The 16991-nt window shown below is 44.4% G+C and overlaps 1 protein-coding gene across 6 annotated transcripts in view; it reads left to right on the plus strand.

Moving 5' to 3' along the window:
• LOC122944605 (zymogen granule membrane protein 16-like) overlaps nucleotides 1-15574 on the plus strand; it is a 94431-nt gene extending 78857 nt beyond the window's left edge. For 5 of the 6 annotated variants that reach the window (XM_044303057.1, XM_044303060.1, XM_044303063.1 and 2 more), the window contains exons 2-4: nucleotides 10745-10788; nucleotides 10912-11044; nucleotides 15083-15574. In XM_044303057.1, the coding sequence (XP_044158992.1) occupies nucleotides 10745-10788; nucleotides 10912-11044; nucleotides 15083-15404 (499 nt within the window). In that variant the 3' untranslated portion in view covers nucleotides 15405-15574. Of the gene's footprint in view, nucleotides 1-10482; nucleotides 10596-10744; nucleotides 10789-10911; nucleotides 11045-15082 lie in introns of those variants that run through there. The other variant, XM_044303062.1, reaches the window with a different exon arrangement.
• The last annotated feature ends 1417 nt before the right edge of the window (nucleotides 15575-16991 follow it).

Genomic DNA, 16991 nt, shown 5'->3' on the forward strand with positions numbered 1-16991 from the left:
TACACAGTGACTGCACCAGCAGAATAGTGAGTGCAGCTCTGGAGTATAATACAGGATGTAACTCAGGATCAGTACAGGATAAGTAATGTATGTACACAGTGACTGCACCAGCAGAATAGTGAGTGCAGCTCTGGAGTATAATACAGGATGTAACTCAGGATCAGTACAGGATAAGTAATGTATGTACACAGTGACTGCACCAGCAGAATAGCGAGTGCAGCTCTGGGGTATAATACAGGATGTAACTCAGGATCAGTACAGGATAAGTAATGTATGTACACAGTGACTGCACCAGCAGAATAGTGAGTGTAGCTCTGGAGTATAATACAGGATGTAACTCAGGATCAGTACAGGATAAGTAATGTATGTACACAGTGACTGCACCAGCAGAATAGCGAGTGCAGCTCTGGAGTATAATACAGGATGTAACTCAGGATCAGTACAGGATAAGTAATGTATGTACACAGTGACTGCACCAGCAGAATAGTGAGTGCAGCTCTGGAGTATAATACAGGATGTAACTCAGGATCAGTACAGGATAAGTAATGTATGTACACAGTGACTGCACCAGCAGAATAGTGAGTGCAGCTCTGAAGTATAATACAGGATGTAACTCAGGATCAGTACAGGATAAGTAATGTATGTACACAGTGACTGCACCAGCAGAATAGTGAGTGCAGCTCTGGAGTATAATACAGGATGTAACTCAGGATCAGTACAGGATAAGTAATGTATGTACACAGTGACTCCACCAGCAGAATAGTGAGTGCAGCTCTGGAGTATAATACAGGATGTAACTCAGGATCAGTACAGGATAAGTAATGTATGTACACAGTGACTGCACCAGCAGAATAGTGAGTGCAGCTCTGGAGTATAATACAGGATGTAACTCAGGATCAGTACAGGATAAGTAATGTATGTACACAGTGACTGCACCAGCAGAATAGTGAGTGCAGCTCTGGAGTATAATACAGGATGTAACTCAGGATCAGTACAGGATAAGTAATGTATGTACACAGTGACTGCACCAGCAGAATAGTGAGTGCAGCTCTGGAGTATAATACAGGATGTAACTCAGGATCAGTACAGGATAAGTAATGTATGTACACAGTGACTCCACCAGCAGAATAGTGAGTGCAGCTCTGGAGTATAATACAGGATGTAACTCAGGATCAGTACAGGATAAGTAATGTATGTACACAGTGACTGCACCAGCAGAATAGTGAGTGCAGCTCTGGAGTATAATACAGGATGTAACTCAGGATCAGTACAGGATAAGTAATGTATGTACACAGTGACTCCACCAGCAGAATAGTGAGTGCAGCTCTGGAGTATAATACAGGATGTAACTCAGGATCAGTACAGGATAAGTAATGTATGTACACAGTGACTGCACCAGCAGAATAGTGAGTGCAGCTCTGGGGTATAATACAGGATGTAACTCAGGATCAGTACAGGATAAGTAATGTATGTACACAGTGACTGCAGCAGCAGAATAGTGAGTGTAGCTCTGGAGTATAATACAGGATGTAACTCGGGATCAGTACAGGATAAGTAATGTATGTACACAGTGAATCCACCAGCAGAATAGTGAGCGCAGCTCTGGAGTATAATACAGGATGCAACTTAATGATTTTCCTATTTCATGACGTAAAGTCATAGTTTTATTAAAGACACGGAGGCTCCTATTGCTTTCTCCTTCTTTACTTCCACCAATAGCAGCAAAGGAGAAATTAACATAATCATAACAATAAAGGACCCTCCCCTGACAGATCCTATAATAAGCAGTGTCCTCTTCATATCTTCCTCTTTCTTTGAATCCACGACACCAACCGCCAACCACAACCGAAAACGAACCGAACTGGAACTGGTTCCGACACCGACCAATCCGGTCCCGCCAACTGAAGAACTCAAGCCAACATGGCTAACATCTCAGGAAACCTGGAACAACACGGAACGCCATCTGCCAAGGAATTCTCAACCTGAAACAGAATAAATAATATAGCCAGTGTAAACACATGGGTACAAAATGCGCAATCTCGACCCTATAACGGTCGCACAACAAAAGGTCGCTGAAACAAAACCATAATAAACCGTAACGGTAAAACGTCATAAATAACAACAAAAGACAGTGATATAGGCAATAACAATAATCCCATAACAATAGGGGGGGCAGGAGAAACCTAGGGCGGGCAATACTCGCCTCCGTGTCTTTAATAAAACTATGACTTTACGTCATGAAATAGGAAAATCATAAAGTTTTACAGCAAGACACGGAGGCTTCGTATTGCAAGTTCAAAGCTGCTCAATAATAGCTGAAAACACGTGAGTAGGAGGACGGAAATAAAACTCTGTGAACGTCGTGGCCCTAGACCAGTCAGCCAGACGCAGAATGTCCTCCAAACGAGCCCCCGAGACCGCCAGGGCAGTAGCAGCCGCGCCCCTGGCCGAGTGAGCGGTAAAGATCGTCGTATCAATCCCGGAAAGGGACATGACCCACTTCATCCAACGCGCCAAAGTGGGACTAGACACTGGGCCAAAGGGATGGCGAATAGAGAGGAAAAGCTGCGGAGTGTCCGCAGAACGGTGAGACCGAGTGCGCAACTCATATTCCCGCAGGCAAACTACAGGACAGAGCGCCGGAGAAGACGGAAAACTGGGATAAGACACCGACCGAATATTGGTCTTGGTGCGCCGCGTGATGTTAAAAGTAACACCATCGGGCGTAAATGATCTGGCATCATGATCCAGCGCCCTGACATCAGAGACCCTCTTACAGGAAATCAGGCAAAAAAGAGTCAGCAATTTGGCCGACAGCTGACGGAGGGAAAGAGCCGCATTGTCGGGCCAGGAAGAGAGGAAAGACAGGACCAGGGAAACATCCCACGTAGCGGTGAAACGTGGCCGAGGAGGCCGAGCCAAACGGGAGCCACGTAGAAGTCGAGATACCAAAGGGTGTTGACCAGCAGGAACGCCATCAAATCCCTGATGAGTCGAGGAAATCGCAGAACGGAACAAATTGATGGTCCGATAAGCTTTCCCTGCTTCAAACAGAGACGTCAGGAATTGCAATAAATGGGTCACAGACGCCGAAACGGGATCCAGGTCCCGTTCCATGCACCAGCCAACCCAAGATCCCCAAGCTGCCCGGTAAGATTTCCGGGTGCCGGGGGCCCAAGCGTTGTCCAGGAGGCGTCTAGTTGCCTCCGAAATTCCCTCGACCTCTCCCGGAGTCCTGAGATTCGGCACGCCAGAAGTTGAAGGGAGCCTTCGACCAGGAGGGGATGTGGGGCACCCAGCGGGTCCTGGAGGAGATCCATCCGCGTCGGGAGCAGGAGAGGCACATCGACTAGGAGTTCTAGGAGGATCGGGTACCAGGCTTGAGATCCCCAAAAGGGAATCACCACCACCAGTTCCGCCACCTGACGCCGAGTCTGTAGCAACATCCTCGGAATCATGGCAAACGGTGGGAAAGCGTAATGAAGGGCTGAAGACCAGTCCTGTAGAAACGCATCCACCGCTTCCGGGTCCGGCCGCCAGCTGAAGAACCTGGGCAGGTGAGCATTGAGCCGGGAGGCAAAAAGGTCTATGGAGCAAGGACCCCAGAGGTCCGAGATTGTGGAGAACATTTCCGGATTCAGCCTCCAGTCGCTGCCGTCCGTGAAGCATCGGGAACTCCGATCCGCTTTGTAGTTGTGAAGGCCCGGAAGGTACTCCGCTTGAATCATGATGTCCCTGGACAGACAGTAGGACCAGAACTCCTTCGCCAGTCGGGCTAAGGTGGCCGATTGAGTGCCGCCTAGGTGATTGACGTATCGGACCGCCGACACATTGTCCATGCGCAGACGGATGCATGCATGAGCTATGCCCTTGGTGAAACTCCTGATGGCAAATGAACCCGCTAGAAGTTCCAGAGCGTTGATGTGAAGATGGGTCTCGGACTCCGACCATCGACCCCCAGTGGAGATACCCTCGCAGTGGGCACCCCAGCCCTGGAGACTCGCGTCCGACTCTACCGTGAATTCCGGTTGGAATCCGAAGATTGCTCTGCCGTTCCAGGCCTCCAAGTTGCTCAACCACCAACGAAGTTCCTCCTGAGCCTCCTGATCCAGAACCACCGCGTCTGCAAACGAGACCCCGGCACGGAGGTGGGCGATCTTCAGGCGCTGTAAAGCCCGATAATGGAGTGGAGCGGGGAAGACTGCCTGGATAGAGGAGGCTAATAGCCCAATGATGCGAGCCAGATGGCGTAGCGATAGGGAGGGAGCTGAGAGAGCATGTCTCAACTCCTTGCGTATTGTCCGCAATTTCTCTGCAGGAAGACTGAGAGATTCCGCGACGGAGTCCACCGTGAAGCCCAGAAACTCCATACGTCGAGACGGTGTGAGGCAGGATTTCTCGAGATTGAGTAGAAAACCCAGACCCGTCGGAAGATCCGAGGTCCACTGGAGGTGTTGTAGCAGAGACGGCCGACATTGGTGCATAATGAGGATGTCGTCCAGGTAGATGACAAGACGCACCCCCCGACTCCGCAGCCAGGCCATGACTGGGCGCAGTAACTTGGTGAAGCACCAAGGTGCTGAGGAAAGGCCGAACGGTAGGCAAGTGAAGCGCCACACCTCGCCCTTCCACATGAAGCGAAGAAGGTCCCTGGAGGAGGAAGCAATCGGAACCGTCAGATAGGCATCTTTGAGATCCAGCTTCACCATCCAGTCCCCCGGAATCAGCAAGTCCCGAAGGAGGTGAATACCCTCCATCTTGAAGTGGCGGTAGCGCACCACAGAGTTCAGTGCCCGGAGATTTATGACTGGACGAAATTGTCCCCCTTTCTTCTGAACTAGAAAAATGTGGCTGAGAACGCCCCTTCGGGTAGGAGGGGCCCGTTCTATCGCACCCTTGTGCAAGAGGGAAAAAAGTTCTACGTCCACTAGCTCCCTGTCCGGTAGCGCCAGGGGAGGGGGAGACAGGACGAGATCTGGGGAACCCGTAAGTTCTATGTGGAACCCTTGCACAGTGTTCAGCACCCATGGATCTGAAGTGATGTTGGACCCAACGTGGGAACATAGACGGAGTCTGCCCCCTACACGAGGGGTGAAAGAAGTCCCCACTGGGGAAAGACTTACCGAAAGATTTTCTGTAGTTCGGATTTCCTCTAACCGACCTGGAACGCCATTTGCCGCCTCTGGCCAGGAAGAACGAGGGGGGATTCCTTTGGTCCTGGAAAGGAGGCCTCTGGTTGAAGGAGCCTCGGCCCGAGCTGCGGGCTTGATAACTGGAGCGGCCGGACAGACGGCCCCTACCACTGCCGGCCCTAGTGGAGACCCGTCCCTGAAATACCCTTTTCATGGAGGACTGGGCCTTGTCCAATGCGGTGAATGTTCCAACGTACCTGCTGAGGTCCTTAATAAAGGAATCCCCGAACAGTTGACCCTGAGCCTCCTTCCCTGTCTCAGTGAGTGCCAGGTTGGCCAATTTTGGGTCAATTTTAAAAAGAATGGCTTTACGCCTTTCAATGGAAAGGGAGGAGTTAGTGCTGCCCGCAATGCAAATGGCTCTTTGAATCCAGCCAGCAAGCTCCTCCGGGTCAACCGGAGAGCCGTCCACTCTGGCCGATTCGGCCATCTCAAAGATTTTGGCGAGGGGACCAAAAATGTCGAGGAGCTTGTCCTGACAACTCTTTATAGCGGAATCTAGCCCTTTACGGGGATTCCAGCCGGTTTTAGCCAAAAACTGCGTCATCTTTTGATCCACAGATGGCGTTTCACAGACCTTGCTGGGGATCAATGGTCTGGGGCATTCAGCTCTGAGCTTGCTGCGCGCCTCTTTGCTGAGAGGACGACGCACCCAATGTTCCAGGTAGTCGCTCACATGAGCTACCGGCATCCACTCCGCCGACCTAGGGTGGTGGAGGGCATCAGGGTCAAATAGTGGGTTGCCAGAAGGATCCACCAGGCTAGAAGCCGTGTTGGGGGCAGAGGTGGATGCGCCCACGGACCCAGATGTGGACGGCCTAGGACCTGAGGTACTTGGAAACTCCTGTTCCATCTCCAACTCTCCATCAGAGTGGTCATCTGCCTCCGCATAAGCCTCCATGTCAGATTCATTATCAGAATCTATGTCATCAGTTTGTGCTCTAGCACATTTCCACCTTCGCGCCCTTTCTGCCTGGTGCGGTAAGGCTCTTTTGCGCGATCTAAGCGCGCTATCCTGGGTGGCTTGGATCACACCAATCAAATTCTCCTGGGCAGGAGGTTCAATGGTAGGCTGCGGGTTAGTGGGTGTAGGCCTTAGATTAGAGGGGCCTGGAGCATGGGCAGATAAGGCCTGAGATATGGTCTGAGAAATCATTGAGGACATGGAGCCCATGGCCTCTATAATGGCACTAGACACTGAGCGTTGTAGCTCAAGGGCCTGTGCGCTCACGGCTGGCAAACCGGGGTCCCCCGATGGTGGGGGGGGATTAGGCCCAGGGGGAGAGCGGTCTGAGGACATGATCTAGTTTATATTAAACTAAGGACTAATTGCAGGGCAATCGATGGGGGCACCTAGTCTAACGGTGCCTAATCTGTGGCAGAAAACTAACCTAAGCAGGGGTTAGTCACCCCAAGCGCCGCAGAGTAGCAGGAGCCGATCCGGAGCCGAGCGGAGTAGCGAAGCACTGGTGAATGCGCTGAAATCCCGCGAGAGGACGTGCGGGAGCTCCCAAGATGGCCGCCGAGATCTCGCGAGATCTCGGAGCCGCGGGAAGCTACAGAAAAATGCCGCCGAAAGCCTATGCCGCCGGAGACCAGGGGGGAGGAATCGGAGCGGCGCGAAGGTAGGAGGAGAGGAGGGGGGTCAAAGAACACACCCCAAAAAGGAAAGGATTCAGGGGATAAAAGAGTAGATGCCAAGGCAGAGGGGAGAGAGGGAGGGGGGAACGACCCCCAGATGAAGGCCGTAATAGGTGTACACAGGATACAGCAATACTGTGATAAAACCCCACAAACGAAGGGAAAAGGGGGGACCCTGTTACAGGTCAGAACAGCATATATATACTAGGCCAGTATTGAAACACCATGCAAAGACACAAATGCTTCCCAAATCTAAAATCACATAATCAAATATATAAATAACTTATCTTTGGTGGAGCAGCAAAGAAAGAGGAAGATATAAAGAGGACACTGCTTATTATAGAATCTGAGAGGGGAGGGGCCTTTATTGTTTTGATTATGTTAATTTTTCCTTTGCTGCTATTGGTGGAAGTAAAGAAGGAGAAAGCAATAGGAGCCTCCGTGTCTGGCTGTAAAACTCAGGATCAGTACAGGATAAGTAATGTATGTACACAGTGACTGCACCAGCAGAATAGTGAGTGCAGCTCTGGAGTATAATACAGGATGTAACTCAGGATCAGTACAGGATAAGTAATGTATGTACACAGTGACTGCACCAGCAGAATAGTGAGTGCAGCTCTGAAGTATAATACAGGATGTAACTCAGGATCAGTACAGGATAAGTAATGTATGTACACAGTGACTGCACCAGCAGAATAGTGAGTGCAGCTCTGGAGTATAACACAGGATGTAACTCAGGATCAGTACAGGATAAGTAATGTATGTACACAGTGACTCCACCAGCAGAATAGTGAGTGCAGCTCTGGAGTATAATACAGGATGTAACTCAGGATCAGTACAGGATAAGTAATGTATGTACACAGTGACTGCACCAGCAGAATAGTGAGTGCAGCTCTGGAGTATAATACAGGATGTAACTGAGGATCAGTACAGTATAAGTAATGTATGTACACAGTGACTGCACCAGCAGAATAGTGAGTGCAGCTCTGGAGTATAATACAGGATGTAACTCAGGATCAGTACAGGATAAGTAATATAATGTATGTACACAGTGACTCCACCAGCAGAATAGTGAGTGCAGCTCTGGAGTATAATACAGGATGTAACTCAGGATCAGTACAGTATAAGTAATGTATGTACACAGTGACTCCACCAGCAGAATAGTGAGTGCAGCTCTGAAGTATAATACAGGATGTAACTCAGGATCAGTACAGTATAAGTAATGTATGTACACAGTGACTGCACCAGCAGAATAGTGAGTGCAGCTCTGAAGTATAATACAGGATGTAACTCAGGATCAGTACAGGATAAGTAATGTATGTACACAGTGACTGCACCGGCAGAATAGTGAGTGCAGCTCTGGAGTATAATACAGGATGTAACTCAGGATCAGTACAGGATAAGTAATGTATGTACACAGTGACTGCCCCAGCAGAATAGTGAATGCAGCTCTGGAGTATAATACAGGATGTAACTCAGGATCAGTACAGGATAAGTAATGTATGTACACAGTGACTGCACCAGCAGAATAGTGAGTGCAGCTCTGGAGTATAATACAGGATGTAACTCAGGATCAGTACAGGATAAGTAATGTATGTACACAGTGACTGCCCCAGCAGAATAGTGAATGCAGCTCTGGAGTATAATACAGGATGTAACTCAGGATCCATACAGGATAAGTAATGTATGTACACAGTGACTACACCAGCAGAATAGTGAGTGCAGCTCTGGAGTATAATACAGGATGTAACTCGGGATCAGTACAGGATAAGTAATGTATGTACACAGTGACTGCACCAGCAGAATAGTGAGTGCAGCTCTGGAGCATAATACAGGATGTAACTCAGGATCAGTACAGGATCAGTAATGTATGTACACAGTGACTGCACCAGCAGAATAGTGAGTGCAGCTCTGGAGTATAATACAGGATGTAACTCTGGATCAGTACAGGATAAGTAATGTATGTACACAGTGACTGCCCCAGCAGAATAGTGAATGCAGCTCTGGAGTATAATACAGGATGTAACTCAGGATCCATACAGGATAAGTAATGTATGTACACAGTGACTACACCAGCAGAATAGTGAGTGCAGCTCTGGAGTATAATACAGGATGTAACTCGGGATCAGTACAGGATAAGTAATGTATGTACACAGTGACTGCACCAGCAGAATAGTGAGTGCAGCTCTGGAGCATAATACAGGATGTAACTCAGGATCAGTACAGGATCAGTAATGTATGTACACAGTGACTGTACCAGCAGAATAGTGAGTGCAGCTCTGGAGCATAATACAGGATGTAACTCAGGATCAGTACAGGATCAGTAATGTATGTACACAGTGACTGTGAATAGTGATTAGGGATGAGCAAATTTTTTAATTTGAGGTTCATGTTGTGGCATTTACTGATTTGCATTATGGATTCAGTCACCTCGGACCATAACGCAATTTCGTGACGGATTACATAGCGCATTGCCTTTAGAGACAATCTGTTATTCATTCAATTATAATAGAAGTCTATGGGCTGCAAAACGGATCCGTCCGGTTTGCGTTATGCTGGAGTCCTCTAAAGACATTCCGTCATGGAGTTGCGTTATGGTCCGTGATAACTGAATCCATAACACAATTCAGTAAATGCCACAACACGAACCTGCACACAAACTTCAAATTAAGAAATTCGCTCATCCCTAATAGTGAGCGCAGCTCTGGAGTATGACATAGGATCAGAAACTTAAAGGGGTACTCCGGTAATTAAGAAAATGAAAATACCTAAGTATTACTATATTATAAATATATTCTCAAATACCTTCGATTATTTATAATGGCTCGTTTTGTCTGGGGAGCGATCATCAGGGCAAACACAATGGCCGCCGTCCCATTAGTTCACACAAAACCCGTCCTGATCACACAGGAGGACAAGTTACTTCACAGCACTGAGGTAAAGAGCTGCCTCAGCCTCCTCTCTGCTGGTCAGGGATTAGGATCCTGAATACAGATGATAAGAGCTTTAGCTGAATCTCTGGGGAACATGAAGGACAGCGAGGACGGACGGTGGTGATGGAGGCTGCTGCTCGCTACCTCGCCTCCTCTCATGTCTCCTCATCTTCTCCATTCCCACAGAGCTTCACCTGTATTCAGGACCATGAGAGGAGGACGAGGCCGCTCTACGGCTCATTGTGGTGAAGTAACCTGTCCTCCTGTGTGATTAGGACGGGTTTTGTCTGAACGCGTAGGACGGCGGCCGTTTTATTACCCCTGATGATTGCTCCTTGGAGCCATTGTAAGTAATGGGTCTCGCTGATCCCGCGGACTGTGACATAGACAGAGGAGCCGTCTGGTCCGAGGGGTAAAGATCTCTTCACTCCTCAAAGAGGCCAGCGAGTAGAACCGCGGGACAGGTGGGATGAACTGGGAGCGGGCCCCTATCGCTCTGGGGCCCTATCTTGTATGCAAAGCACATTATACTTACCGCTCACATTGTGTTCAGTGCGGCCAGAGCTCATTATCTCTTGGCAGAAAAGCTGACACTCTGTAGGTTCTGATCTATATTTAGAAGGAACAAACACAGATAAGAAGCTGAGTTGTGATGGTGCCCATGACCCTGGGAGATCCCGGCTATCTGCCCCACCCTCCTGCCCCCCAGCTGTCCTGCCGTGTCCCTGGTGTTTACCCAGGAGGCGGATTCCTTTCCATAAACCCATTTTCTGCCATATAAATAGCGGCCACGACCTGCGCTCATCCCACAGACCCCATACTCCGACAGGTGAGTGCTGATGGAGGGGCGCGTATAACAGGCTGACTGTGACATCTGTATAATATGTACTGATCAGGAAGCCGGGGCGCATTCTCTGTAATGTTTCAGGTGCGATGTTCTGCAGATATTAACATCTACTCATCTCAATCTCTTTGCAGAATGTTGCTCTGGATCTTGCTCAGTGTCTGCTGCATCGCTGCAGGTAAGAACTTACCATCCGCCCCCACTACAAGGCGAGGTAACAGCGGGGCAGGCGTACATATGTAATACAAGGGGCCTACAGCGGCCTTCATTGTGATGCATGGTCCTTTCCTTTTCCCTCCAGCTCAACAGCGAAGCTCATCTTCCTCTGGAGAATATGGTGGTGGTGGCGGTAAGCGCTTCACCCACACGGGAAACCAATTGGACGGACCAATCACAGGCATGAGAATTCGTGCAAACTACAACTGCATCATAGGGTGAGATAGTAAAGAATTTATACTAAAAACACAACACTACAAAAATACAAGTTTTGTAATACTGCCTCCTATGTACAAGAATATAAATACTATAATACTGCTTCTATGTACAAGAATATAACTACTATAATACTGCTTCTATGTACAAGAATATAACTACTATAATACTGCTCCTATGTACAAGAATATAACTACTATAATACTGCTCCTATGTACAGGGATATAACTACTATAATACTGCCTCCTATGTACAAGAATATAACTACTATAATACTGCTTCTATGTACAAGAATATAACTACTATAATACTGCTTCTATGTACAAGAATATAACTACTATAATACTGCTCCCATGTACAAGAATATAACTACTATAATACTGCTTCTATGTACAAGAATATAACTACTATAATACTGCTCCCATGTACAAGAATATAACTACTATAATACTGCTCCTATATACAGGAATATAACTACTATAATACTGCCTCCTATGTACAAGAATATAACTACTATAATACCGCTCTTATGTACAAGAATATAACTACTATAATACTGCTCCTATATACAGGAATATAACTACTATAATACTGCTCCTATGTACAAGAATATAACTACTATAATACCGCCTCCTATGTACAGGAATATAACTACTATAATACCGCCTCCTATGTACAGGAATATAACTACTATAATACTGCTCCTATGTACAAGAATATAACTACTATAATACTGCCTCCTATGTACAAGAATATAACTACTATAATACTGCCTCCTATGTACAAGAATATAACTACTATAATACTGCTCCAATGTACAAGAACTAGACTGCTCCAATGTACAAGAATATAATACTATAATACTGCTCCTATGTACAAGAATATAACTGCTATAATACTGCTCCTATGTACAGAATATAACTGCTATAATACTGCTCCTATGTACAAGAATATAACTAGCTATAATACTGCTCCTATGTACAAGAATATAACTACTATAATACTGCTCCTATGTACAAGAATATAACTGCTATAATACTGCTCCTATGTACAAGAATATAACTACTATATACTGCTCCTATGTACAAGAATATAACTACTATAATTACTGCTCCTATGTACAGAATATGACTGCTTATAATACTGCTCCTATGTACAGGAATATAACTACTATAATACTGCTCCTATGTACAAGAATATGACTACTATAATACTGCTCCTATGTACAAGAATATAACTACTATAATACCGCCTCCTAGGTACAGGAATATAACTACTATAATACTGCTCCGATGTACAAGAATATAACTGCTATAATACCTGCCTCCTATGTACAAGAATATAACTACTATAATACTGCCTCCTATGTACAAGAATATAACTACTATAATACCGCCTCCTATGTACAGGAATATAACTACTATAATACTGCTCCTATGTACAAGAATATAACTGCTATAATACTGCCTCCTATGTACAAGAATATAACTACTATAATACTGCTCCTATGTACAAGAACATAACTACTATAATACTGCTCCTATGTACAAGAATATAACTACTATAATACTGCTCCTATGTACAAGAATATAACTACTATAATACTGCTCCTATGTACAAGAATATAACTACTATAATACTGCTCCTATGTACAAGAATATAACTACTATAATACTGCTCCTATGTACAAGAATATAACTACTATAATACTGCCTCCTATGTACAAGAATATAACTGCTATAATACTGCTCCTATGTACAAGAATATAACTACTATAATACTGCCTCCTATGTACAAGAATATAACTGCTATAATACTGCTCCTATATATAAGAATATAACTGCTATAATCTGCTCCTATGTACAAGAATATAACTGCTATAATACTGCCTCCTATATACAAGAATATAACTACTATAATACTGCTCCTATATATAAGAATATAACTACTATAATACTGCCTCCTATGTACAAGAATATAACTATTATAATACTGCTCCTATGTACAAGAATATAACTACTATAATACTGCTCCTATGTACAAGAATATAACTACTATAATACTGCCCCTATGTACAAGAATATAACTACTATAATACTGCTCCCTATGTACAAGAATATAACTACTATAATACTGCATCCTATATACAAGAATATAACTACTATAATACTGCCTCCTATGTACAAGAATATAACTACTATAATACTGCCTCCTATGTACAAGAATATAACTACTATAATACTGCTCCCTATGTACAAGAATATAACTACTATAATACTGCATCCTATATACAAGAATATAACTACTATAATACTGCCTCCTTTGTACAAGGATATAACTGCTATAATACTGCCTCCTATGTATAAGAATATAACTACTATAATACTGCTCCTATATATAAGAATATAACTACTATAATACTGCCTCCTATGTACAAGAATATAACTATTATAATACTGCTCCTATGTACAAGAATATAACTACTATAATACTGCTCCTATGTACAAGAATATAACTACTATAATACTGCCTCCTATGTACAAGAATATAACTACTATAATACTGCTCCCTATGTACAAGAATATAACTACTATAATACTGCATCCTATATACAAGAATATAACTACTATAATACTGCTCCTATGTACAAGAATATAACTACTATAATACTGCCTCCTATGTACAAGAATATAACTACTATAATACTGCTCCTATGTACAAGAATATAACTACTATAATACTGCTCCTATGTACAAGAATATAACTACTATAATACTGCCTCCTATGTACAAGAATATACAGTAACTACTATAATACTGCTCCTATATACAAGAATATAACTACTATAATACTGCCTCCTATGTACAAGAATATAACTACTATAATACTGCTCCTATGTACAGGAATATAACTACTATAATACTGCCTCCTATGTACAAGAATATAACTACTATAATACTGCTCCTATGTACAGGAATATAACTACTATAATACTGCCTCCTATGTACAAGAATATAACTACTATAATACTGCTCCTATGTACAAGAATATAACTACTATAATACTGCTCCTATGTACAAGAATATAACTACTATAATACTGCTCCTATGTACAAGAATATAACTACTATAATACTGCTCCTATGTACAAGAATATAACTACTATAATACTGCCCCTATGTACAAGAATATAACTACTATAATACTGCTCCTATGTACAAGAATATAACTACTATAATACTGCCTCCTATGTACAGGAATAAAACTACTATAATACTGCTCCTATGTACAGGAATATAACTACTATAATACTGCCTCCTATGTACAGGAATATAACTACTATAATACTGCTCCTATGTACAAGAATATAACTACTATAATACTGCTCCTATGTACAAGAATATAACTACTATAATACTGCCCCTATGTACAAGAATATAACTACTATAATACTGCTCCTATGTACAAGAATATAACTACTATAATACTGCCTCCTATGTACAGGAATATAACTACTATAATACTGCCTCCTATGTACAGGAATATAACTACTATAATACTGCCTCCTATGTACAGGAATATAACTACTATAATACTGCCTCCTATGTACAAGAATATAACTACTATAATACTGCTCCTATGTACAAGAATATAACTACTATAATACTGCTCCTATGTACAAGAATATAACTACTATAATACTGCTCCTATGTACAAGAATATAACTACTATAATACTGCTCCTATGTACAAGAATATAACTACTATAATACTGCCTCCTATGTACAAGAATATAACTACTATAATACTGCTCCTATGTCTAAGAATATAACTGCTATAATACTGCTCCTATGTACAGGAATATAACTACTATAATACTGCTCCTATGTACAAGAATATAACTACTATAATACTGCTCCTATGTACAAGAATATAACTACTATAATACTGCCTCCTATGTACAGGAATATAACTACTATAATACTGCCTTCTAGGATATGTTTTGGAATCTGGTTTCCATATCGGATTTTTATCTCCACAGGATTCAGATCCGCTATGGGACCACCTGGTCAGACTATAAGGGGGGCTCATCCGGTGAGCTGGAGGAGATCTTCCTGCACCCCGGGGAGGCCATCATCCAGGTTACAGGGTTCTATAACTGGTATATGCGGAAGTTGGTGTTTGCTACAAATAAAGGGCGTTACTTCTCGTTTGGGAAGGATTACGGGAAGACTTTCAATGCCGCCCCCCTGTTCCCCAACACCGTCCTCAGATACATCAGTGGCAGCTCGGGCTCCGCCATCGATGCCATCAGCTTTCACTGGGATTACACCAACAGTAACTGTGTACACTGTGCCAAGTGATGAATCAGAGCATCGCACCATGCTGCAGAGTATTGCACCTTGTCACCTGACTCCCTCCCTGCAATCACCCCCCCATTCTTGATTCAAGTTCCTGACGTTGCCCCTGAGTGGACGCCCCGGCGGAGCGGCACCAGGGACCCCGGTCTCCCCGATTGTCTCTGAAATAAAACCTGAAGCTGAACCTCTGTGTGATGTCTCCTGCATCGACCAATCAGATGGAGCTCAGCAGACAGTATCACACAGGACAGGATTAGATACACAGCTCAGCAGACTGTATCACACAGGATAGGATTAGATACACAGCTCAGCAGACAGTATCACACAGGAGAGGATTAGATACACAGCTCAGCAGGCAGTATCACACAGGAGAGGATTAGATACACAGCTCAGCAGACAGTATCACACAGGAGAGGATTAGATACACAGCTCAGCAGACAGTATCACACAGGAGAGGATTAGATACACAGCTCAGCAGACAGTATCACACAGAATAGGATTAGATACACAGCTCAGCAGACAGTATCACACAGGATAGGATTAGATACACAGCTCAGCAGACTGTATCACACAGGATAGGATTAGATACACAGCTCAGCAGACAGTATCACACAGGATAGGATTAGATACACAGCTCAGCAGACAGTATCACACAGGATAGGATTAGATACACAGCTCAGCAGACAGTATCACACAGGATAGGATTAGATACACAGCTCAGCAGACAGTATCACACAGGATAGGATTAGATACACAGCTCAGCAGACAGTATCACACAGGAGAGGATTAGATACACAGCTCAGCAGACAGTATCACACAGTACAGGATTAGATACACAGCTCAGCAGACAGTATCACACAGGACAGGATTAGATACACAGCTCAGCAGACAGTATCACACAGGATAGGATTAGATACACAGCTCAGCAGACAGTATCACACAGGAGAGGATTAGATACACAGCTCAGCAGACAGTATCACACAGGATAGGATTAGATACACAGCTGAGCAGACAGTATCACACAGGATAGGATTAGATACACAGCTCAGCAGACAGTATCACACAGGATAGGATTAGATACACAGCTCAGCAGGCAGTATCACACAGGATAGGATTAGATACACAGCTCAGCAGACAGTATCACACAGGATAGGATTAGATACACAGCTCAGCAGACAGTATCACACAGGATAGGATTAGATACACAGCTCAGCAGACAGTATCACACAGGATAGGATTAGATACACAGCTCAGCAGGCAGTATCACACAGGATAGGATTAGATACACAGCTCAGCAGACAGTATCACACAGGATAGGATTAGATACACAGCTCAGCAGGCAGTATCACATAGGAGAGGATTAGATACACAGCTCAGCAGACAGTATCACACAGGATAGGATTAGATACACAGCTCAGAAGACAGTATCACCCAAGATAGGATTAGATACACGGCTCAGCAGACAGTATCACACAGGAGAGGATTAGATACACAGCTCAGCAGACAGTATCACACAGGATAGGATTAGATACACAGCTCAGAAGACAGTATCACACAGGATAGGATTAGATACACAGCTCAGCAGACAGT

This window comes from Bufo gargarizans, chromosome 8, assembly GCF_014858855.1.
Source record: "Bufo gargarizans isolate SCDJY-AF-19 chromosome 8, ASM1485885v1, whole genome shotgun sequence".
Classification (NCBI taxonomy): domain Eukaryota; kingdom Metazoa; phylum Chordata; class Amphibia; order Anura; family Bufonidae; genus Bufo; species Bufo gargarizans.